The sequence below is a fragment of the Trypanosoma equiperdum genome (assembly GCF_001457755.1).
Source record: "Trypanosoma equiperdum strain OVI genome assembly, contig: ctg_1548, whole genome shotgun sequence".
NCBI lineage: Eukaryota > Euglenozoa > Kinetoplastea > Trypanosomatida > Trypanosomatidae > Trypanosoma > Trypanosoma equiperdum.
In genome coordinates this window covers 1-23,886 of record NW_027123558.1, presented here as the reverse complement: position 1 = coordinate 23,886, position 23,886 = coordinate 1, and the positions used below count along the sequence as shown (strand labels likewise).

The 23,886-nt window shown below is 51.5% G+C and overlaps 12 protein-coding genes and 1 pseudogene across 13 annotated transcripts; all 13 read right to left on the bottom strand.

Annotated features, from left to right (window-relative positions):
• Positions 1-377: 377 nt before the first annotated feature.
• TEOVI_000903100 (uncharacterized protein) lies at positions 378-1,631 on the bottom strand (the record flags this gene model as incomplete). The annotated part of the gene is made up of 1 exon (XM_067222042.1): positions 378-1,631. One exon carries the CDS (start codon positions 1,629-1,631, stop codon positions 378-380), a length of 1,254 nt encoding a protein of 417 aa, XP_067078143.1.
• Positions 1,632-2,354: 723 nt separating this feature from the next.
• On the bottom strand, positions 2,355-4,793 carry TEOVI_000903000 (protein kinase, putative; the record flags this gene model as incomplete). Its single annotated transcript, XM_067222041.1, has 1 exon — positions 2,355-4,793. The coding sequence occupies one exon, from the start codon at positions 4,791-4,793 to the stop codon at positions 2,355-2,357; it is 2,439 nt and encodes an 812-aa protein (XP_067078142.1).
• Positions 4,794-5,171: 378 nt separating this feature from the next.
• TEOVI_000902900 (RNA binding protein, putative) lies at positions 5,172-5,897 on the bottom strand (the record flags this gene model as incomplete). Its single annotated transcript, XM_067222040.1, has 1 exon — positions 5,172-5,897. The coding sequence occupies one exon, from the start codon at positions 5,895-5,897 to the stop codon at positions 5,172-5,174; it is 726 nt and encodes a 241-aa protein (XP_067078141.1).
• A 407-nt stretch (positions 5,898-6,304) lies between these two features.
• TEOVI_000902800 (uncharacterized protein) lies at positions 6,305-6,775 on the bottom strand (the record flags this gene model as incomplete). Its single annotated transcript, XM_067222039.1, has 1 exon — positions 6,305-6,775. The coding sequence occupies one exon, from the start codon at positions 6,773-6,775 to the stop codon at positions 6,305-6,307; it is 471 nt and encodes a 156-aa protein (XP_067078140.1).
• Positions 6,776-7,409: 634 nt separating this feature from the next.
• TEOVI_000902700 (peroxin 12) lies at positions 7,410-8,597 on the bottom strand (the record flags this gene model as incomplete). The annotated part of the gene is made up of 1 exon (XM_067222038.1): positions 7,410-8,597. The coding sequence occupies one exon, from the start codon at positions 8,595-8,597 to the stop codon at positions 7,410-7,412; it is 1,188 nt and encodes a 395-aa protein (XP_067078139.1).
• Positions 8,598-9,512: 915 nt separating this feature from the next.
• Positions 9,513-12,107, bottom strand: TEOVI_000902600 (uncharacterized protein; the record flags this gene model as incomplete). Its single annotated transcript, XM_067222037.1, has 1 exon — positions 9,513-12,107. The coding sequence occupies one exon, from the start codon at positions 12,105-12,107 to the stop codon at positions 9,513-9,515; it is 2,595 nt and encodes an 864-aa protein (XP_067078138.1).
• Positions 12,108-12,333: 226 nt separating this feature from the next.
• Positions 12,334-13,134, bottom strand: TEOVI_000902500 (uncharacterized protein; the record flags this gene model as incomplete). Its single annotated transcript, XM_067222036.1, has 1 exon — positions 12,334-13,134. One exon carries the CDS (start codon positions 13,132-13,134, stop codon positions 12,334-12,336), a length of 801 nt encoding a protein of 266 aa, XP_067078137.1.
• A 509-nt stretch (positions 13,135-13,643) lies between these two features.
• TEOVI_000902400 (uncharacterized protein) lies at positions 13,644-14,438 on the bottom strand (the record flags this gene model as incomplete). The annotated part of the gene is made up of 1 exon (XM_067222035.1): positions 13,644-14,438. One exon carries the CDS (start codon positions 14,436-14,438, stop codon positions 13,644-13,646), a length of 795 nt encoding a protein of 264 aa, XP_067078136.1.
• A 355-nt stretch (positions 14,439-14,793) lies between these two features.
• On the bottom strand, positions 14,794-15,417 carry TEOVI_000902300 (Fcf1, putative; the record flags this gene model as incomplete). The annotated part of the gene is made up of 1 exon (XM_067222034.1): positions 14,794-15,417. One exon carries the CDS (start codon positions 15,415-15,417, stop codon positions 14,794-14,796), a length of 624 nt encoding a protein of 207 aa, XP_067078135.1.
• Positions 15,418-15,851: 434 nt separating this feature from the next.
• On the bottom strand, positions 15,852-17,054 carry TEOVI_000902200 (actin related protein 2, putative; the record flags this gene model as incomplete). Its single annotated transcript, XM_067222033.1, has 1 exon — positions 15,852-17,054. One exon carries the CDS (start codon positions 17,052-17,054, stop codon positions 15,852-15,854), a length of 1,203 nt encoding a protein of 400 aa, XP_067078134.1.
• A 767-nt stretch (positions 17,055-17,821) lies between these two features.
• Positions 17,822-18,259, bottom strand: TEOVI_000902100 (CHCH domain containing protein, putative; the record flags this gene model as incomplete). Its single annotated transcript, XM_067222032.1, has 1 exon — positions 17,822-18,259. One exon carries the CDS (start codon positions 18,257-18,259, stop codon positions 17,822-17,824), a length of 438 nt encoding a protein of 145 aa, XP_067078133.1.
• A 463-nt stretch (positions 18,260-18,722) lies between these two features.
• On the bottom strand, positions 18,723-21,077 carry TEOVI_000902000:pseudogene (annotated as a pseudogene). Its single transcript has one exon. A coding segment is annotated over exon 1 (2,355 nt).
• Positions 21,078-21,548: 471 nt separating this feature from the next.
• On the bottom strand, positions 21,549-22,943 carry TEOVI_000901900 (uncharacterized protein; the record flags this gene model as incomplete). Its single annotated transcript, XM_067222031.1, has 1 exon — positions 21,549-22,943. The coding sequence occupies one exon, from the start codon at positions 22,941-22,943 to the stop codon at positions 21,549-21,551; it is 1,395 nt and encodes a 464-aa protein (XP_067078132.1).
• Between the last annotated feature and the right edge of the window lie 943 nt (positions 22,944-23,886).

The following is a 23,886-nucleotide window of genomic DNA, read 5'->3' as shown; positions in this document are numbered from 1 at the left end:
CGTCCAAACATTTTATGCCTGAGGAAAGTAATATATTATATATTACTTTATTTATGTATATTCCCTTCCTTTATCCTTCCTAAGCACAGAATTTCTCAAATCACGAAATAAAGATTGAGTGAAAAAAAAAACTGCCATCAGTTTGATGAGAATATCACAGCATTTCATGTTCAAATATGTTGAAAGCGCCGACAGTGATGAAGCAGCAACCCCGGTAGCAGAATTGTAATCTGCGAAGGCCTTTGCAGAATCACTGTGCGTACAGATGCGTACACATAACTTTCTATTGACAACAGCAAAATCAGTGTTCGCTGTGTGCGTGTGTGCCAACTCTCCCTCTCTTGACGGGGTTAAGCGGCACGGGGATGCCGTCACCGCTATGACTTCGCACTTCTGGCAACAATTGGCGCTACAGCCCCCCGTTGCAGTAGCAGTCCCTCATAGCAGTCCACGTCAGATGCGATCCACTCAATGAATCGCGAGGGAGCTGAGTCCGGTCGAAGTGGCGATCCCTTTGCTTCACTCTTGACATCCGATTCACTGTTGCAGAGCAGAGAGAGCCAATGGACCTCGGGGCGCACAGCGGCATACGCGGTTGCGATGGGGCAGTGGTTGCTAAAGCCCGCACGCAAGCATTTGAGTAGCTCAGCGGGTTTTGCCGCTTCCCACGCGAGAAACTCCTCTATCTCCGGTTCGTGCGGAAAGAGGGGGGAGTGCTGCACTTCGTCATCCACTTTAGATGTCACTGCATTGGTACGGGGTAGCATGGGCGGGGCCGTCTTCGTACCACGGCTCATAACATTTGCCGTCGTTGATTCACTCCAGTTGTGCTTGTCCCTTGCCTCATTGATGGCTCGCTCTAGTGAAACAGAAACTTCGTTACGTGCCGCAGCACACGGGGGGAGTGAGGACACCATACCCCTCCCGACATTGGCACGCACCCCCGCCTGTGCCCTCCCAAGAGACAATTCCGTTGCCGTGTAGTGGGTTGTAGTCTTGTTGCGCTTTTCAGGACCCTGAGGCAGCTCAGGCGCGCCCAGAACCTCGCGGTAACGCATCTTTTCTATAAAAGGGGAAATGGGTGTACGAGCCTCCGGAGATACACCATACGACTCGGACAGACTCTGAGGTGAGAGATCGGTAGCAGCAGCGGTGGCAGTGACCCTGCAGGACGATGCCGTCAGGCGAACCGACGAAGACTGCGTTGCTGCATGTTCCCGCTGCTGTGCCCGATGATTCGTTTCTATCGGTTGCGACGATACTTCATCCTCACTTTCACTCATATCAACCTCAATAACAATCTCCTTGTCAACAATTCCTGCAGGGTCTCTGCCGTGACGTCCACCTTTTCGCGCATTCAGTGAAGCTTCGGTGAAGAGGGTAGATGAACCACGGGCCCCTGAGAGTCCGTGGAGGCTTTGTGTGTACTGAGATTCCAGCAGGGAAATTCGCGCGGCATGATTATGGGATGTCCGTTCCCGACTTTGCTGTAAAAACAGCAGCAACTTATCGCTCAGGACGGCTTCTTCACTGCCGGAGTGCGTACTCTTCAGCCCTCTCGTGGAGCCTGGCTGCTTCAACTTCCCAGGGGTAAGGGCTCTAGTCGATGATGCGGCGGAAGATGACCGCATACCACACGCACCGGGATGGAGACGTCGCACCTACTACTTCTCTATCCCTGTGGCCTTCATTTCGTTTAATCATATATTGTTCGAGGGGGAGAAATGCATAGGAAGGGAAAGAAAGGGGGCCGAGATAAAAATGAAGCATCAGGTATACACGACCACACATTTAAATGCCTTCAGGGAGTAGCGGGGCCGTAGCCCACTGGCGGGGCCGATGTTTGACATAGCCTGATAGAAAAAATAAACGAACAGCCCAACGGATGGGCGGTAAAAGAAAAAAAAAGTCCAAAGAATGATGCACGGAAGGGAGGACTACTCACAGCGTAAAGTTGAACAAGCAAACAAGCTTTCCCTCTCCACCTGACCCAAATGACCACCTCTACAGACGTTTCTTGTAAGTGCGCGAGGCCCCACCCGCCTCCGTTTAGGCGAAGAAACATGTTTAGGTAACAATTAAAAGCAAAAATAACAACAATGAGATGTCCCCTGACCACAGTCAAACGTCAACAAGAAAAAAAAATAGAAGTGACCACTCGGACAATGAGAGCAAGCGGCAAAAAAGCACAACCCACGTTAAGCAAACCCGCCCGCAAGCAGGAGCCGCTTGTGCCGTGTGGCAGAGAAAGTAAGTAAAGGTAATGAATATTGTGAGGAAATTTAGAGACCACCGCATCGGATGGTGAACGCGTGAAACAAGAGACACCCGCCAGGCCCCTAAATGCCGATCGGTTAGCAACGCCCCTCCTGTCCACTGTACCGACGAAGAAACTTGAGCGAAGGCGGGCGCCACAACACGCCTTCGCGCCACCCGTCGTATTTGTTAACACCGCCAAACATTTCACTCGATCCGTCGTGAGTTTTCTGATCCTTACATTCCCCAGAGCAACTGGAACGGTGATTGCGGCCCGCCATTGGTGAGGGTGCGGTCCCTCTACTTGTATGCGACAGCTGTTTTGGGCTGCATGCTGTGCTGTTTATTGTGTTCCTGCGCCCTGAAGTGTTTGCCACCGCATTCGCGTGCTTGCTGCTACTGCTACTTCTGGAGAAGGGGAAACTGGATTCCCTTGGTTCATCAACAAACGTTCCCTGCTCAATGACCGCTGTGTCACGCAATATACACGACAATGTCGGTCGCTGTGAGGGATCAGGGGCCGTCATGGCGTTGAGAAGCTCGATAAGGTTTCGGTGGAGCTTCCCACAAGACCTGCACCGAGCCCCTTGGCCCTTTCTAAAGTTTAGCGCCTTGATATTATCACGGTAGTCGGAATTTTGAGGTTGAAGATGGCCCCTTTTGTCTCCAGCATTGTCAGTGTCAGTCCTGCCGTCAGTGCTTAAACCTTCAACGCAGTTGCCGGAGGCTAACTCATCATGGCAACGCCACGAGCGCGGTACGGTAAATGATCTAGCACAGTCATCGTGCGGTAGTGGATGTGACAGATGAGAGTATATGTCGCGAACATAGTCCCTGTCGCTAAGCTCCCGCTTACAGCGCCAGTTGCCGGGGAGATTAAACGTCCGCTTCCTCTTCGTTTCATCTGTTACGCCACCACTGGTGCCGGAGTCATTGTCCACTTCGCTTGTCTCCCTGTCTTCTTCGTCAACCCACTGCCGCCCCAAAGCATCTGCCCGCCTGGGTAGCGCCTGAGCCACCTCGTTAAACTCAACGGTAGCATTCACAATAACATGCTGAATTGTGACCCCCAGACTATAAATATCAGCTTTAGGTCCGTACGTGGACCCGGTGCAGTCCTCGTCCTCCACCTCGGGTGCCATAAAAGGGAATGTACCACAGCGACCCGAGGCCTCCATGTGATCTAAACCTGACGCGATGCCGTAGTCCGCCAACTGCAGGCGCCAGGCGTCCACCTGGGGCAGACACTCCAGCACGTATGGGGGCGAATCAGATGAATTACACAGCACACGATGTGATCCTGCTTCAGCAGGCACAACCAACACATCAGGAGTGAGTTTATCATCAGCGCTCCCTCCTTCCTGTGGATTACCCAGCGCGTCGCGAAGGTCTGAGAAAAGCACCAACTCAACCGCTTTGCTGCCGTCTGCTTTTTTGTTTTCCAACTCAGTTGGAGCACCTCGGGCTCTTGCTGTGGTTCTGGCCGTGAAGTCGCATGAAGTGGCACGCGATGTATATGACGGTATCTTTCCGATCCCATCGCATATTAACACATTGGCTGGTTTGATGTCACGGTGTAGCGTCCGTAGCGTTTCATGGGTGTGACGAAGGGCGTTGCACAACGCATACGCAATGGCGACAATGTCTTTTTCGCGGATTGTGAGATGGGAGACAACTAAAGTGGAGTCTTTTTGTGTGAAAAATTCTCCCGAAACATCTTTTCTAATCGGTGTCAATTTTCTTGTTTTAAGCCCGAGCAGCGCCCCCTTAGGTTCGATCCCAGCATCACTTGAGCTGCTGGTCAGACCCTGATTATGTCCAGTGGGTGACTCCCCAAGTGTGGAGTCAGCCATGCTCGTGTTTTTCGGTTGAGTGACTATCCGCTCCTGTATGCACGTGCGCGTCGCACGGAGCGCTGCATCGGCTACTCGGCGGACATACTCGGTTAAAGTACCGCCTGTGCACAACGAGAGACACACATCAAAGCAAGAGACCCCATCAAGGACCTCGTTTCCAATTTTCTCCTTGTCCATGTTCCCTGTTATTACCCTTTGCTGCTCGCGCAATTGGGAAAAGTTTGTGAGGACCTCACCAAGCAAATTATCTGTTACTTCTCTGCCGATACTTGCTCTATCGTCCGCCTTGTGGAAGACAAACCCCCAGCACTGCACGACATTCGGATGTGGACAGATTCTGATGTGTTCCATTACCTGCAGCTCGCGGAGCAGCCGCTGCCTACAACCGTCAAGGGGACTTCGCAACTTCCCTGGAACAACCACGCGCTTCACAGCCACTGCGGCTGTAGTTCCGAAGGTGAGTTGTCCAGGTTCTTCATTCTTGCCTTGACTGTGCCACCGCTCCTGCACCCAGCCAACACGAACGGTAGCAAACGCACCGGAGCCAATGCACGGTACCCTTTCTGGTGGCGTTTCGACGGGGGAACCGCTGTCTCCATTAATTTTTCGCATGGTTTCAAGAATAACCTCCAGTCTGTCACTTACGACGGGGTAGGGATTGTTATATGGTTTTAAATACATATTCTTTCAACTAAGTCAGGAAGGTGGGGAAGAATGAAGGAATGGCGGAGTAAGAGGCAGCTTCATTCTCACATTCCTGCGCTACAGGACCGGTACGTGAATGCGTTTAAAGAAGAGCGCAATTAGGCGCCAGGAAGTGAGGGAGGGCACGCAGAGGTCAGGGTGTAGCCCTGCTCCTGGCAGTTAAACTGCAGAGCTGCAGGCGTTGCAGCGAGTGCCGCAACCAAAGGCACCGAATATCGATGGGAAGCAGTTGCCTACTTTTTTTGGCATACCCCCTTTGGGTCTCCCACTGCTGTTTCTTTTGACAGTACGACGCTTATGCAACATTCGTTCCACTTCCCCATGTTTCTTTCGAGGTGCTTCACTTCGCACTGTTCAAGATCTCCTTGGGACAGCCCTGGCGACACCATTTTCCATGACAAACTCCACTCCTTGATCCTCTTCCTCATCATCGCTGCTTTCCAATGGTGTTGCAGAGCGGGCACGTTTTCTGCTTTCAGCTTCCCCGAGTGGTTGACTAATTGCGTCGCTCGCATTTCCAAGAACGGATTTACCGCTCAGCGGCTCGGGTTGTGGCTGTTGGTTATGAAGGGGAAAAGCGCTGTTGGCATCATAATATCCACCCGTTGCCGTGCCAACCACTGTTGACGCGGATGCCGCCAAGTTATCTGCTGCAGCTATGTTGTAGGCATGGGCATAATACATATTGGCATCGTACATTTGCTGCTGAAGCTGCTCCGTGTAGAAGGCGTAACCCTCATTGTTGTCCTGGTTGGCGGCACTCGCTGCAGCGACGTGGCGCCAGTGTGTATAACTACGAACAAGGTACTGGTAATACTCGTGATACTTATGCTCTGGTGAGGCGAGGAAGGCAAAGTATGAATTAAACTTCGTCTTCTTCATTAGCTTGTTCTGGTACCGAGCACCATCACACGACGCTACCACGTACTTTGCAACTAATTGAATGATATTGTCTTGTTGTTCAGTGATATCAGGTGGGCGGAGGTCAATTGTATAACCGTCGTCCACCTGTTGCCCCTCAGGGTAGTAATAACCCGCTGCCTGCTGGGAGTCGTAGTAGTTACCGTCGGCGTAGTTCATCAGGTCACCCCGCCAAATGCCAAACAACTTCGCCTCCCTGGGTTCACACGCGTGCTTGTGCAACTAATGTATATTTGTATGTTACGGCCGAACGCACAGTGGGTAAAAAGCGATATGTTTGGGTAAAGGAGCCTTGAAGACAGAAAAGCAGATGACTACGGGGGGCAGGGTATGCAGTACAGAGGTGTAATGGTGACATTGCCATAATCATTCATTCCGCAACCACCCTGACACATGCACAGGCAAATGATGTGCTGGTCAAAACCAAGGACAAACCGTACACGCCCATGTTAAACTGAAAAAAGTCGGGTACGCAGCAGTCACGTTTCCTTTCTCAGTGGACGAGATAGGCTTTTATTCGTCTCGTACTTCGACATCTTTTTCAGTACCATTTACTCGCCACAAGCCTACGTATCGTTTTCCATGCCACGGTGCACTGTATTTGTGTAGCAGCGATAACACATACGGTAATCCCAATTGTCAGCTTTAACCGCCACAAGCTGACTACGCACGGGATAGCCACAGCGGTAGCATACGAACGTTTCACCTCTGCCGCTCATTTGGTATAGTTGAAGGTCCCCCCGCTTTCGCCACGCGAACATCACCCGGTCCGCCCGGGTTTCACCGAAGGTAAAGTCGAATTGCGGTCGCGTACGGACATCGCCCGGGAGGTGGTGGAACCTCTCGTACTCCCTCTGGTGTGTTGGGGATCCGGTTTGAACTCCACTGATACGACGGTGCAGGCGGTGGTGGCCCTTTTGGAACTGAAAAAACTTGCGCTTATAGAATTGTGGACCTGTCTGATATTTCTGACGTATGCTCTTTGGTGCAGCGCGGCGCATCAAGAAGCTACCAACCCCTCCCTTTATGTTTGGCATACCGCCAGGGACCACCGGTCTCTTCACCCTAACCCTACTGCCAACCGGTGCGCCACCGTGGAAGAACTCCTCGTCTTTCCTTCTGTACTTCACTCATCACCCCACATAGAGAATTAAAGAACGCCGAAGAGACTATGGAAAGGTTGAACACGTGGGATAGTGTGGCGGATAGTTTGCTGTTCCACCGTTAACGTATAAGTGCAAGTAGTTCCCGCCCTTTACCAACTCGCGACTGTTCCCTCTCCTCGTGTACGTCCGAATAAACGGCACCACCCACTTTGTCCCTTCCCACCCCAATCCATTAGGGACCCATCCCCTTATTCATCCTTGGAGGGCACCACTTACGCGTCACTTTTTCGGTTCTAACTCGTCATCAGGATACATTCAAACACCACACCCAGCTAATTTTCTTATTGTTACCCTTCTTCCTGTTTGTTTCCCCTTCCCTATGTGTCTTTGCCTTCACACGTTTTTAGTATAATTCCAACGAACGAGCACCGACAAGGGATCAGCAGATAGCGCTGTTCCTACCAAACCTGCACACATCCGCGGTTATGTAGCACACCACTAACACCGTACTCGTATTTGGGTCCGGTGCTTTTTTCCATCCACTAGCGCCAAGACCGTGTGGCCTTCAGCACTCATAAATGCGTCGAACGCACTCCAACGACATGGGTGCCCGTGTAACCGGGCAGGCATTCTTCTCCCGTGCGAATTGTGTGAGACAGGGATAGCATCCCACCACCCCACTCACGGTACACACCGCGGCATTGGTAACTGGTCGCTCACAAACGGGACAGACACCCGGCTGAGGGTCCGGTGTGCCCGGTGGGACTACCACATCGACGCCCCACTCAGGTGGGCGTGGGATGGTCAGGTCATCGCTGTTGGCATGAGAAGGACTAGCCCCACCCGTGTTGCCACTGAATTCCATTAGACGGAAACCAAGGAGAAGCACGACAATCAATACACGGCCAAGCATTAGGGCAGCCTGAGCACGCGGATTTGAAGCAGCGATGAGGTCATCACCTGTGGGGCGACGAAGCACAATACTAAAAATCCGGTGGAGCGGTGCTGTATAAGGCGTCAGTTCTAGAAGGAAGAGGATCTTGAAGGCTAAATTGAGGCCTTCCCAACCGGCGTGGAGCGCTGGGTAGAGCTGCAGAGCGAGTTGTTTCAAGCGTGCCCCGAGGGTTTGCCGACTCAAAGCGCTACCAGACTGTGATTCTCCCGCCACTTGTGCGTCTTTGTTTGCCTCATACCATGAAGCAAGGCGCTGCTGTAGGTACGGCTTCACCGTGAGGAGAAAGAGTGTAATGTACTTCTGTCGGTTGGTAAGGGGTCGGAATTTCAGGTGCCCGTATGGGGCCCTATCCGCTGCTGCAATTTCCCCTGCCTTCATACCTACCATGGCTTCGCCTACTGCACGAGAGTCTGTCGCTGCGGGTGTGTCCATCATGCGGGCTTCTAAAGGGGGGACGGGTGGCGGGCCACGCAGCAGCCATGACAGCCTCCCTTGACTGGGTAGCGGTCGTGATGGCGAAATGATTGTCCCACGGCAGAGGCTGAACATCATTTCGGCAAAGGACGTATCGGCGTGGAAAAGTAGGCGGTGTTCAAGTAATGCATGAAGAACCAACCAAATTTCCGAGTTATAGGGTAAAAGCGCTGCCAAATAGTCGCACTTTTCAGCGAGAAAGACATGAGCGAACTGGAAGGCTTTTCCCACGGTGGTATTGATGGAGTTCACAAGCTCCACTTCCATAAAGGTGGGAAGGGGGGAAGCGGTGTTAACCTGCGAGAGCAAATTACTCTCTATCATTAAGCTTGTCAGTGGTCAAATATTTCAGTTACTGGTGTTGTACTCATAGTTGGTGAGGAAAAAAAAATGGAGAGATAACGATGAGAGAATAGCAAACGCAGAAGTCCCACCAATGCCGGATAGGCACGCACCCGCTTTGTGCGCCAAAGATACAGGCACACCGGGGTTATTAAATGTTAACGCGGCCCGGGCTCTGCCACTGTTCATTGACAAATACACGCTTCTCACAAGTGTCCGCAGGCCAAAAAAGTTCCTACAGACAAGAAACAACGCAACTGATGACTCATCTGTTATATATAACTTTGTCCATTCTTTTTGATTCCAACCCCTTCACTTCCCTATTAAATTGTTGACGGGTGGCTCGGAGACGCGAGCGATAAGTCAGCTGCACATGTGCTGGGTAATCACAGGTATCTCATGGGAAACGAGAGTCAGGAGGTGTGCCACGTGTGAAGACGGGGAGGGGGAATCATAGTTAGCATACAGCGTTAGTCTTGTCAAAATGTGTGTGTGACACAACCAAATGAAATCACGGAGAGGAATAATCAAATAATAAAAAATTGGGGATCAGTGACTCTCCATGGTATAACGACCATCTCTTGTCGGTGCTAACTCTTCCTGCCAAGTGGTGACGGACCGGGTAGAGCACACTTTCCGACCGTTGTTGCGGTACCAACCCCCAGTGTCTATGGGTGTAACTAAGAGCGTGTACATGGATAGACCACCTCCAACTCACAAGGAAATAAGTCTGCACATGATATAGGACAAGCAAGGCTATAACGTCGCGTTTTCCTCTTCGTCATCAAGAACACTCTCACAAAGCGAGCAAGATCTCACAGGATTGCTATCTGAAAAGAAACCATTGAAGGAAATTTATACGGGCATGCTCCGCATATCATCGTATATACCGTATATTTAAAGCGATAGTGCATGTATCAAGTCACCTCTAAATGTCGTGCAAACGTGATGTACTTCACTGTCCCACTCACTAACAATTTGGCTCCACATTTCCTGTTCGGTGGGGATCCCCGCACTCGAAACGCAATGCAGCATCACCGCACGGTTACCGTAAGAGGCCAGCTGTGCAGCGATGCTGAAGGTACGCTGAGCACTCCCCACAACGACGTCCGTGTGGTCGAGCAGCTCTTGCAAGCTACCAAACAAGACAGGCGACACGGATGAGGGATCCGGTGGCAGAAGCTGCACCTGCTCACAATCCCGGCGAGCCACTGAAAGCCTATGTAGGCACTCCGCAGTGATACTACTCTTTGTACCAAAGCAGCTCAGCGCCTGCCTTGTTGCTTCGGTAAAGAACAGGTTGGCTGTGTGTCCATCCTTCCCTTCGGTTAAAGTTAGGAGCCCGCGCATCAGTAACAATAAGAGCCGATTGTCAACATTCCACGCGCATTGCAACGCCTCCTCAAACTCTGCCTTAGCCAGCGCCCCTCTTCCCATCTCCTCTTCTTTTACATTCGTTTTTGCCTCACTTAGCCTCAGTGCATCTATAATGTCCTCGAAAGCAGCTGCGCACCGACGGCGCTGGTTGATAGGGAGTGGTGAAACCGTAAAGCCACCGTTGACTAATTGCAGCGTGGCTCCAACATGTGACGCGTGTTGTAGTAAGGCTCCTTTCATGAGGGACACGAGCAGTTTGAAAGATGGGTTGCAGGGCTGAACGCTGTGGGCCACGACAGCCTCCGCTGCCCTAATATGAGCATATGGTAAACCCACATCAAACCCTGCAGTGTCTTCCATATCATTTTTTTCAACTGTGAAGCTTTCGTGATTTGAATAGGTACCAGCCTGCTCGGCGTTGTCGCTACCACCAGCAACTCGGGACCTATCATTCGGTGTCGTCAAGGTTCCTGGGATATGGCGTAGTGAAAGCATAGCCGCCGTTTGGGCTGCCAGCAAGTGGTAATATGCTGACAACCGTTGTGTGTCTTTGGTGAAGACTTCCATGTAGCGCCTGAGCTGCGAGAGGTGAAGGATCGCTTCCCCAACATAGAGCTGAGAAAGGCTGTGACATATCAGCGTTAAACGAGTCGCACACTTTAATATGACAAGAAAACGAATGTTCGACGAGGGGGAACTACAAAGTAAAGTTGGAGACAATAGCTTCTCCTTCGAGCCGCAAGACGCCGCAGTGGTCAAGAGAGTCATTTCCTCATCGATACGTTCCATCGTGGTGTGAAAGACCCGCTTCACGTCCACGTTGCATTCACCTTCGGCGCTGGCTTTGTTGTGCTCCACATTTTCCCCAGTTCCCACCGCCAAGTACAGCGTAATATACGTCTCCAGGGCGTTCAACACACCGTCAGAGACCCACCCGACCCTAACATCGACACCATTTTCTAACTCATCCCGCGAACGCTTGAGACAAGGTTCGTTTCTTATGGCTGTCACTGCTTGTGGGCCGTGGTGCGCCGCCGTTAGGAGCTGTCGCATATAGCTCAACTCGCGCGAGTGCCCAAAAAGAGACTCGCATTGCTCGAGCTGCCTAACAACATCAGTAAGCCGATAGTCAAAAGCAAGTGCACAGCAACAATAATGACCGAGGAGACGCGCTGCTGCCCTGGTAGAGAAGGGGTTTTCTGCTGAAGAGAGGCACTGAGCTGAGCAGCGTTTCTCCGTTTTGATCGAGCTGACGGAGTGCGAGTTCACAAACTTCGGGTACTCCTTTGCGGTTCGGAGCAGTCCATCCAGGGCCTGCCGGCGGGTTTGGTGAAGAGCCACCGCGTTACTTAGGTGGCCATCCGCTGCTGTTCCTAGTGTGGTCATAAGTTGTGCGTAGTACACGCGGCATAGCTCTGCAGCAAGGTACGCCTCGCAACAGTGACGCTCTTCGTACTCCTGCTTCTCCACATTATCAGTCCCTTCTAGCCTTTGCGGGGCCCTGGGAAGCGCCGCGAAAACAATGGAACACCAGTGTTGCGCCGTTTCCAGTAGCTTAATTGCCTGCGCGTAACGCAACCAACGCCGATGCACTGCTGCGTTGAGGGCGTACGCCCTGCAAACAAGAGCGATAGGGACGACATTGCCATTGTCAGCTTCCCTTTCCTCATTTTCCTCCTTGTTCCTACATTCTTTGTGTTGCCCTTTTCCCCTTCGTGGGCCCCCGCCTTTCCCCCCTCTGGTAACACGGCTGGCGGTAATACCAGCACTCGTGCCGTTGCAATGAATACTTCCATTACTTGCATCGTTGTTTTTTTCCCATACAATTGGTTCCATGGTGACTCTCTCAAAGAAGCGACGAGAAAACACTGGCGCAAGCACCGAATGAACTAAGTCGAGGCGCGCAGCCTCGGAAGCACCACTCAACTGATCTGACTCCAACAGCATTTCTGCGGCTCTCACCCTAATGTATATTTCCTCTCCCCAATACCATCTGGGAATGGTCGTCCCGCGTTCCAGCAGCGCGTTCAGCGTGGCGAAGGCATGGAGCGAATGACCGCAAGCATACAGTTCTTCTGCAACGGCAACTAATTGCCGGATAGTTCGGAAATCCATTACTGCTTGTCACTATTATTACTGCTACTAAGGGGTATTTTAGGTAGTGGTAATGGCGACAGCGGTGAAGCACACGATTACTCCATATTCTCAACAAAGAAGATAGGAAAGTGAAAGTGATCCCTGTTGTGCCCAATCGATGGTTACGGCAGTCCAGTTTCCACGAAAGAAAATGGAGGGAAAGAAAGTTGTTGCTGTCCACCATAACCATATATATTCCCCAACCTCAGAAGTACCGTTTGGGGCGAAACCCAGCTGTCGAAATATCCTGTTGCCACAGCGATCGAGACTTGCGTTTCCACCCAAAACCCTTCTTGTCGATCCGTTCCTGCAACAACTGCATGTGAGGCCCACGTACACCGGAGGACCGGACGGCTGGGCCCCAGTTGTGTGGCATTGGCTTCAGCATCTGATAAGGCCGCCATGCACGCGGATGGTACGCGGCCACATCTGCTGGCGTCGTTCGGCCAACGTCACCACCTTGGGAGTCAGCTGGCCGTGTGAAGAGGGATAGACTTGATGATGGCGGGTGAAAGTGAGAGGCGGCCCTTGGAGTGGCGAGGCAGTTGCTGTTCGTTATACTCGACGGTGCGGGGAACTGCAGAGGGACACCCGCCGCTGCACAGTGCTTTTGAGCCAAGAAGCGCTTATAACAGTCCTCACTACGTACTCGAACGGATTCTGTGCGGGCTCGTATGCCGATGTTAACGGGGAATAGTCGATACCCCATGACATTACCTGTGGAGTCTTTTACTTCGAGTTCCAAGTCATCACGTTCCCCCTGTAGTGATGGAGGTGGGAGGCTTTCCGACTGTATTTTACGCAGCGGGAACGGCGGTTGCGCAAGATGTTGGATACAGATACCACCATAAAGCATCTCCATGGCTGCTGCACGGCGCAGAGGGTACCCGAGAAGCGATCGATTGCTCGGTGCTTGAGTTTTCAAAGGCGCGGCAGGGGCACCAACAGCGGCACCGGTGGGGCTCGAAACGGGCAACGAAGTAAGGCATGCCGCGCAGCGTCGCATGTTTTCCTTAACTGCGTTCCCCAACTTCTTTCCCGTCTTGTATCCCTTGCGCACAAACTAGTACAACTTTTGTCACCCTCTGCGACTGTCAACGTGCGTCAGCGTCCTCCTCAGGAAATAGGACCACGTGCCGCCCCTTCGAAATACCTTCCAGAGAAAGAGAGGTGCTATAATAGCTAGAGTAGAAAAACGTTGTAAAACAAATGACAGAGCAAAGGGATCCATAGCACCAGCTCTTTCTACGACGCAACACACCACAACAGCGACAATCACAGTGATGAGCACCCAACGCATACACATACACACACACACACACACACACGCCGCTCGCGACCCTGTACTTCTAGCTGCCAGGTTGGGCCGCGTTGCAACTCTCAATAAGGATATCAGAGACCAACATCCCCACCAAACAACGCAACTTATTCTTCCCCGTGGGCATCCCCACGTCCCCCACATCAGTGTGACATCTCTCCCATTTAGTGCTAGCAGTGGTTGCACCTCCACTTCATTCACTTCGGTACACCAATACCACAATTCTTGTAGTGCTGCCGGATGGCCGCATGCTCCGGTCGTTTGCGACGCTCTTTCCACTGTTCTCCGAAAGGTTCTTGCGGCTCCTCATCGTCCTGCCGCGAGTCTTCTGTCCATGTTGTCGACACCTTCCGCATAAAGGCCTTATCCGGTCGGTTAAGCATTCGCTGCGCAATACCTTCGTACCTTCTGGCATCCTCCCGAAGCTTCGCAATAACCCGCTCTGCCCTAAGGAGAGTTGACACGGGTGGTGTTAATGTTGAGGACACAGCAGCAGCCTCTTCTGTTTCACGCACATGCGCCTCGTAGGCATCGGCCAAAGCCCCAGCGCACCTTGCACAAGTGGTAGCCGTGAAGTACAGGAAGGTTGCATCCTTGCTGTGTTGCAACGTCCTTTCGTGGACGTGAATCGCGTACTCCCGGGCCGCTACGTAATCCCCGCCTTGGTAATGCGCGAGCGCAAGGTTTAACAGCGCATGGAGGTGAGTCATAGTTCCGCGCTGGTGCTCCTGGTCGATACGTGCGAGGTCCTCCTCGACGTGTCGCCGCGTTTCCGCCGCATCGCTAAGATTGAGATAAAAGTGAAAGCTGCGGCACCGCCGTTGGAACAGCTGCGGGGCGATGTGGACTGCCGAAGGGGAGAAGGACGGTGTCAAGCCCACATGTGTGCTAAAGGTAACCAGAGACTGTGCACCGCGGCGCCAGGCACCTTCGTAGTGTACAGGGCCGCCACGAAGGACAAAGACCGCAGCTGCCACAGGTACTGCTGTCATCCTAACGGCAGCTGGCTGCTTCCGGCACATTGTTTTCCGAGAGACAGTAGGAGGCCAGTAAAAGGGGAGCAGAAGACATAACGATGAAATTAAACCGATAAGGAGTCGTACCCAGGTATAAGTTTATGCACAGGTCAGAAGAATGAGGAGGAAAAACGCACAGCTGAGGCAAACTCTCCCTCCCCCACCCCAGAAGGGACTGAGACCTTAACCAACCGCAATGCATTCGTCCCCTCACGGTAATCGGATTACTCGACTTAGTTAACAGACAGACAAACCCACCCGCTTGGAGGTGCCTGTACGCATTCCCACAGAAATGTGTTTCCGCCATATTTACCGCTGTGTGTGGGCATCGTTAAGCTGGGGCTCCATAGACCTCTGGTAACCGCTCAATGGTGTAGCGATGCTTTGAAATGTACATGATGGGTACGCCAGGTATTTTACGCAGACGCCGCTTAAGCTCCTGGTCGCATGTTGCCACGATGTAAATTGGATGTTGTGTTACAGTCCGCACAACACAGTCATCCGCGTACTTGCCGTCACATGTCAAACGCTTGAAACGTTTGTCACGTGCGATTTTCAGCGCGATCCGAAATTTCTTTCCGAGTTTTTCTAATTCTGCCATCACGCAATCACATACACACGGGATGACTTTCGCAAGCATGCAGTCCATCAATCCTTCCACAATTTCAATCTTGTTTTGCATGGAGAAGTTTATGAAGTTTGTGTCAAGCCAAATATGGAATGGCGGTCCAAGACTCTTGTTGTAGGAAAGAAACATGTTCGTTTGCAGCGGCGCTGCGACGGTTAATTGGTTCCGCTGAAAGCGCACAGCAGCAGTATCCTTCACCTTCGTTAGCACCTGCTCCGGTACTTCGTGATGGCTATCCATTTCCCGCTTCTTTTTCTGTGCAAGGTTCTTTTCCTTCATCAAAACCGTTTTAATGGCGTGCATCGCCGTGTTCTTTTTCTTACCCATGGTTTCCTGTGCACCCCTGCAACCGCGGTAAATGCTGTTGCACACGTGCCTTTGTGTTATGTTGCAGCGTAGAACGGCACTTGTTAGTGTGCCCTCAATTTTCCCCCCCTTGACGGAGATGCTGCACCTCCTTCACTTCACTAGCCACGACTTAAAAGTAGTGTGTATGGGTGTGTGTGTGTGTGTGTGTGCGTTGAATGAAAAGGTGTAAACAAGCAGGTGGGGATGAAGCTGGAAGAGGTAAAGCTGATTTAAGGAAGGGAATAACACGACATTAATCACTTTAAGTAAAGTGGGCACTAATATCACCGCAGCTAAGGGGTGTTGTAAAGGGGAGTGGGCGAAAACAAAGAGTGGACACCTTCACACACTGAGCGGAGAATCTCAACTCGATCCCCATCTTCGATGTGGCCACAGGAACACTTGCAAGGGATCTAAACCCCAAATCGGGCCTGTATGGCAGAAGCACCGCCTTCATCCCACTCCTTCTTACTAAGCCACATGTCGTGATTGCCAGCCGTCACCGCCGCAAGGGCTGCTCCACCTAAAAACGACATCCAGCGACGCCTAGGTGGATCTTCAACACACAGTGGAAAACGAGAGAGCCTCTCTGGGTCCCCCTTAACTATTCTCTCGGAATAGGCGGCTCGCATGTCGCGCTCAATACGACTGGGAAAACCGGGGAACATGGTTGAGCCACCGGAAAGTACAACGTGCGAATACAAAGCAGACCGCACGTCGATATCTGTGGCCTGAATGCAATTCCAGAGCTGGGAGGAAATGCCCTCGCACTCGACGTCTATTAAACGTGGTTGAAACAGCGCCTCCGTCGCCTCGAAGCGCTCCTGTCCGATGCTGCAACTGGAACCATCCGGTAGTAGGAATGTCTTTTCTAGCACCGTTGTCTCAAGCGCTAGTCGCTGCTCCAGTTTGGGGTCCACAGCAGCGTAGCAGAACCGCTCCTTAATACACCTCACCGTTTCAAAATCACTGCTTTGGTTAAAACTATATCCGCGCCGCTGCATAAGCCTGACAAGAAACTCGGTGATATTCCGCCCACCTAAGTCTACCCGTCTGTTCGCCTTGGGGATTGTATAACCCTCAAAAATGGGTGTGCAATGCGACACGCACTCGCCGCACTCGACTGCAACTCCCGTCTGCAGGCCGTTGGAGAACAGCGAGAGGACTCCCTGCGGTGTGGACTGTACGAATGGAAATTTGAATTCCTCGAACATGACCTCGTACAACTTAACGCGGTCTTTGTGACTAAAGAGCGGTGCCTCCGATATTAGTAAGCTGTGATCCTCTGGTTCAATAGAAAGCAAATTGTGAAAAGCATGCTTCCACAGATAACGCATGTCGTCCATATTCTGGATGACGCCATTGTGTATTGGAAAGGTCATGTCTAGAAGATGATGAGCACCATTACATTCATCACCCAATACAAGGTCTTTCGTCAGTGGATCCACTTGTGTATCTTTTCTTTTGCTACTCCTGCCTTCACTCACTTTAGTCTGGCGGAGAACGGGGCGGCCGACGGCGGTCCGAAAGAAGACTTCAGGAAAGTTTGACCCCGCAAAACCACACTTGAGAAAGCCACTCCCATTGTCTAGCACAACGGGGAGCTTTTCGCTCATTAGACCACGTCACACCGTGTCTTCCGTTGCTTTGCCCTTTTGCACCGGAAAGGGCCGTTTACCACCCAACCAAACGCCCAGGAAAAGTTTCTTATTTTTTTTTTTTAAAAAGAGGGGGTGAGACATGAGTAAAGTTTCAGCTGTGAATAAAAAAAAGGTGTAACGTACGAATATGTTTTTTATGCAATGTCCTTTTTTCCCTCCCTGATCCACCCCCGTGACCAGCCATCAGCCACTCGGGAAAAAGACTATACGTCTTAGCAAAGATAAACACGGAGAGGGGGAACGCGTTTGTCGTAAAGCCCAGCTTCCTCCGTTTTCACCTAACAAAAAATAGGCGAAAACCTTGTGCTTCTCACTCATACACCGTTCCTCTTCGTTTATTTTTTGTCACACCCTTGGTTCCCATTATTTAACTATAATGTATCCTTAACAACAAACTGGGCCAAAGAGTTAGGCCCGGGATAGGGATGAAACACGGTCATGCTGCGCAAAACCGAGCAAAATTGGAATATAGAACAGGGAACTCAACGTGCGTCCAACGGATTAAAAAAAAAAACGGTAAAAGTAAAAAAAAAACAGACCGATATCGCGCGCCAAAAAAGAAACATGTGTCGTGCTGCCGTTGCACGTCTTGCGAAGTGGTAATGATTCTTCCCTACTTTTTACACGCGTGCGCTAATCAGAAGGGAGTTGTAGAAGAAGGAAAGGGATGGACAACAGACCTCCATCACTGCTGCCTTGTTCGCGCCACACTTGGGCACTCATCATGTTTTGTTCGTTTCGCCGGGTAGCGGCTGCGGTCTTCCACCGGAGTCGCTGCCCCTCGGCCGCTCATAACCGTCCGGGACGTTCAAGTCGTCTCGCCTATAACTTTCCCACACCGCCGTGACTTGATTCATCTTCTGCCGTAACCACTGCTGTCGTATGTCTGCGCGGTGTTGGCGCATTGGAACAAACTCTGTTTCTGGAATACCAAAGCCCTCAATATCAGCAGGTTTCATGAGACCGCGGTCCATACGACACTGCAAATACGCCCGCACCTGCTCACGACACATGGGAGTGACGTAATCGTTACTCCTGAGGCACGTGTAATATTCCTCAATTTCGCTCTTACACTCACGATAGTGGTCAAGTGGAAATGCTCCGAGATCTGGGGCCTTAACACTCACCCGCATGCTGTTTGCCGTTACGCCATTTGCCATTTCTTTTCTCCTCTTTTGCTCTGTGTAGCTTCTTGCTTTTTTTTTTGGCGGTGTACCTATCTGTTTATCTTACTCCTTGGTAACGACGGTCTCGGTGAGTTAGGCCAGGGTTGTCAGGATTCAGGGAAGTAAAAACGTTACTCACCATCACTGTCGTGAAATAAATTGTGATCAACAAGGGACACGTTGTGTTTGCGCAGTTGAATCGCCTCACGTGCAACTTCACCGCTGAGGGTCACGAATATGAGAAAACGAATACACATAGGAGGGGATAAAAGCAGGCAATGACCCGGAGCATCGTAGCTTGCCGCACACCAGTAAGCACATAAAGAGCGTCACTGTTTGTTAAAAAAAAATAATAATAATGCAACCAAACACTGAAAAGGTATACGCACCCTTCCACTATAACTGATACAAAGGACTAGAAAAGCGGCTACACGCATACACATGGATGCCGTCCTGATCAACAACCATCAGGCGTTAGCAAAGAAGAAAGCGACGAAGACAGTCTCAACTGCGAGCGAGGTGGAGTCAAGAACTGACTATCAGAGGAATGACCCTCAGCCAATATGGCTTCTCCACCCCATCCCTGCGAGGTCTTTGGGGAAGGTGAGAGGATGTTATCGGCGATCTGACATCTCAGCGACAAGAGTAGCTCCAGTGGAACTTCCCACTCCTCCCCGGGGCCGCGGGGAAATCCGGCACCCACCGGGTCGTTTTCCACGTCTGTATGAAGGGCGTCGCTTGCCGCTGAATGTGAAGGTTTTGTGGTACTGTCGGCCCCTTCTCCACATGGGTGGAGTCCGATGTGTGGCCCCAATCGCATGACGGTGGTTCTCCCCTGTTCTCTCCCACATATCATGCCGTGCGAACTGCCTGTTGGAGTCCTATTTTTGACCTCGCGCACCAGGGGGTCGTAGACCCAAGACGGAGAGGGATCAGTGGAAAAGGCATGCGAGACCGTGTGACGGCGGTCTGGTGTTATCGTATCCGTTGTCGCCGCGCCTTTGGCGTGATCGGTGTGATTCCTGTTTTTGTCACTGCACGACTCCCCAAACCCGTCACCGCTCTCGAAGTGGTGACGTTTGGTGTGCTGCCCATTGGGCATCTGTGCAGCGTCTGTGGTGATGTTAAGGGAAGAAACAATAACATGTGCAGCAGGATACACGAAGAACGGTCGGGAGAGGTAAATGTTCTTACCCGATGACACAACATTCGGGCGGAACGCATCGGTCGTTAAAACGATGGTCCATTCAATGTTTGTTGCTATCCCCCGCTGTTGCTGTTCAAGGAAGTCTCCTTGTTCATCACTCCTTAACCCTGTAAAACACGAGCGAAAGTTGTCGCTTTCAATTTCCCTTTTGACTTTTTCATCCGCCCACACAATTCTCCCGCGGAGCATGTAGAGAGAAAAAGCACACTCAACTTTTGAAACCAAAAAGCCCAAATGGACCCTAACTGTGCCAGACCCCTGTGGCATGGCCGAGCTACACGTAGCCCCTGTTATCGGGTATGTTTCATCATTCCTTTTAGGGGCATGAGACAGACTTCTACTCAATTTCCATTCATTGAATGAGCGAGTAAGGTAGGCAATGACTCGCTCCGCTGTTGGGTTACCTGCCAACCGCCTTATTGCAGCGGAACCTTTTGCGCGCCCCGCAGTCACCTCTGGCCTCTCTACCGTATTCGTGGCACGAAAACGATCATCCGCATCGTCGGTTGCGAGGATATCAGCTAAACTATGTCTGCCTTCACCCCTTCCTGACGCAGTTGAACCTGTGCTACTTCTGGTAAAAACTGACCCCCGACCCAATGTTCCGTCATCCAATAATACCTCTACTCTGTTTGGACGCGTTGCGGGAGGCCCACTGCCTGCAATGGAATGTGCTGGCTCAATCAGATCATTGCCCTCCCAGCGTCCCCATGAGGATGTAGCACGCTTTACTGGCTTTCCGGCTGAATCACGGGGATCTTCCAGATCCATATCCAACGGACAGCACCTCCCCCTTTTTTGTGCAACATTGCCTAATTCATTGAACTGGCGCCCAGACTTTTGGCGTGCGTTGTGCTTCGGTTCTGAGTCGCTTTCCTCGAGTATAGAAAGCAATGAACGCTGTTTCGACTGCTGTCTTTCAACCCTACGATCGCTTTGCTCGCGTTCCGCGGCATTTGCCATCCCCTGCCGCCATTTCGGTCGGACATCATCAGGACCGGCTGTGGAATCGTAAGGTGGGATACCATCACCGTAGTCTCGTGAATTTGTGCTGAAACCAAAACACCCACCAGATACCTCACTTCGCCGTGGGGGTAGAAGATGCAGCAGGCTTCTCGACAAATCCTTTGGGGGCTGGCGTATTGTTCCTTCCTTTTCGTCCGACCCATGGTGCTCTGTACGTGTGTCTCTTGCTATTTGGTGTTCCCACTGCTGCCGCTGTGGGGCGTAATCTTGCCAGGAAGTTGCATTGGCTCTGTGGTTGTGGGCTTCGCGGCAACCAGTGAGATGTAGGTGGCCGAGCACGTCAAGCATCGTTCGCCTCGTTGCCGCTCGTAGTGCCCGTGGGACGCGAACCGCACGCTCCATTGTCATAGCCTCCGTTACCAGCCCCAGATTTGGGCCTGGGTAGGGCGCCTGGTCATGTGATTCCGAACTGTCCGCCGGCTTACCACTACCCTGAATCGGCTGTGCATCATGCACTGCGGCATAACGTTTTTCTCCGGCTTCAGATGGCATACCGTGCGAGCTGGCACTGTGTTCTGTGGGTCCATTAAATCTGTTGTGCGTGTGTTGATCACATCCCAGAGACATCACGTGAGAGTATCACCAAGCGTGAGCCCCCGGTCAATTTCTGCTACAGCTTTCGCGTGGTTGCACGTGCCGGCTACGTATCCGGCTGGGGCCGTTAGGGTGACGCAGGGGTGGTAATCGCCTTACCCTAATAAAACTACGACGCACGGTCCATCGGTACGAAACAAAGGGGATGAAGAATATACATTAAAATTGTGTGCCTCTGGCTCTGCATTAGAAATAACGTGCGACAAGGTGATCAAGGGGAAAGTGAGGGTGAATGCAGAAATGAGTAGGTGGCATCAAGAGAAAGGGGGACGTGGGATAGTAGATTAAGTGTTGAAGAGACACACATGAAAGAACCAACCCCCTGAATCTATGTGATGTGGGGGGCGCAAAATGGCTTCGAGACGGGGATCATCAGAGTTTTTGAGTTTGGGGACGGCCTCAGGCCCGCTTCTGCGCGTTGCTCATGGCACATCATTTATCTCTATGCTCTGTCCACTACACGGCGTCGTGACCTGCATTGGCAAAAGTTTCTAAAAAAGATGCCCTCTCGTCGGCTGCTACTTCCCTCCAGGCGGCCTCGCGGGCCAACAATGTGTAAGCATCGAGTGCCAGCGTGTTACCCGCGCCCGCGTTCAGGTTCATAGCGCCGTCACGCGTCTCATTACCACGCTTCAACCGACTCGTAAGCCCTCCAACAGGCATTGCCCGAAATAGCACCCGCGGCTGTTCCTGTTGCTTTGGACCCCGCTCCGCTTCCGAAACAGTGCGTCCCTCCCCGCGATGAGCATCGGGACCAAACGTTGGTGGCTCTTCCTTCGTTGGTCTCCTGGACGGCGTTAGCGGCTTCATTTTTTCATCAGCCTGCTGCTTTTGACGCACGTACCACCTTTCCCATGCTAAAACCTTCCGTTCCGCCGCTCGCAGCTGCTTTCGTAACTGCAATGTTTCGTCAGCCAAATTATCACTGGTGGAATCAAAAATTTTCTGAAGTGAACTTTCTTGGGCGGGGTAGCCACCCTTTCCGACCTTGTTAGCTGCATCGGAAAAGTCGAGCGACGGAGGGGCATCGTGACCCAAGCTCTCGTAAGGCTGCACTGATACAATTCCCTTCGCAGCCTGCGAGATTATCTCCCTCTTCCCACTATAACTCGTAGAGAAGGTCCCCGACCGCGAGATGTCGTCCATTGCAAGGGGCGCGTGCACTCCACATTCTCTTGTAGGTAGTAGAGAGGTGATTCCCCCTGAAGGCTCTGCTCCCGGTTGTGACAGTGAGGTCACCTGCTTTGGGGGGCTGTTGCAATGCTCCAATGACGATTTTAATTCCGATATCGCCTGGTACTGCGTCGTGTTCTGTAACGCGAGCTCCTTTACTATATTTTCTAGACTTTCTATTTTTGACAACAGGGCGGATTCCTGAGTTGGTGTCAAGGAGGGGGCGAGTGAACTGGCCATGCCGGTCATCGTTGATGCTCCCTGACCCGTGGTTAAGGTCCCCGTGCTCTCCGCTCGGTGTCCGGCGGCGCGCTCACCACCGTCCGTGGCATGGGGCTGAGATTCACCTGTCCGATTTCCCGTGCAGATGAACGAGCCATTACCAGGCTTTATGCGCCGCATGCGCAACAGTTTCAGTTTCCGATCCAAAGTAGAGGCCTGAGGTTGCATGCTCTCTTCTATAACTCGTCTCGTTCGCTCTAGCCACCCTCCCCACTGCCGTTGCTGTGCTGCTTCACCCACCTTCTGGGACTGCCCTCGCCGAAGTGGCTGTTTGGGATGCAAACGACCCGCGCAGTTGTGAGTCCCGGGGCAGCTTTGTTGACGGCAGTATAAACAGGATCGACCACGTGCCAACGTCCCTCTATGTTTCTTTCGCTCTTTAGACGACTGGATCATGAATTCCTTTTTTTTTTTTTACTACAGTTCTTACCGGTTGGTGAGCGTCCTTCACTTGGCGGGGCGGTTAAGTGGTACTCGCCCTGGTGGAGACAACGAATGGAGCAAATGAATTTGCGTAAGAGTCGCACAAAATGAATAGCAGCTAATTAATACGTCTGTGGTGAGTAGCAAAGCCATAAAAGGAACCAGAGGAGACACGCCCCCCGCCATTTCTCTTCAACGAACACCGTTTAAGGGTACAAAAATCCCAAAGAAATACAGAGCCTGGGGAAATATGTGCGTCACCAGGATTTACTACAAAAATTCAATCCATCCTTTCACAAAAAGGGGCAAGATTACAAGCGGAAAAGAAGAATGATTATCGCCTCCTCTCTTTTCTTGTTCTTTCCTTGGCAGCGAGAAGGCTGAGAGATCTGGGCAAGTTAGTGACACACCAGCACAAAATAGGGAGAAGGGCTGAAAAAGTAATATATTTATGTAACTTTGTTGTTTTTTAAAAAATTGATGGCGCTCAAGTAGATCCTCTTTCTCACCGCACGCGAAAGCCCCAACTGCAGCTTTCACACACTTTGTTTTTAAAAGAAAGAAAAACAAGAGGGAAAAGCCAATGTTCCCTTCCCTCTTTCCCCATCTTGCAAATGAATACAAATATTTGTCCTATCGTCTTTCATTCTCTTTAATTGTAACTCCCCTTCCCCCTAGTGACCAACGCAATATTTCGGGCGAGATATTTCATCAGTTTCCCCTTTTCACTACTTTTCATTTTGTTCTGTCTTATTTTTGTTCGTTTGGTTTGGTTTATTAACAAATCCCATATATTTCCCTCCGTAGTACATTATTCGTTTGCACAGCCTTCCTTGTTTTTTTCTTCTGAGACATACTCTGCGCACTCCGTACATTTTTCGTGTCTCACATATATATATTTAGATATATATATATA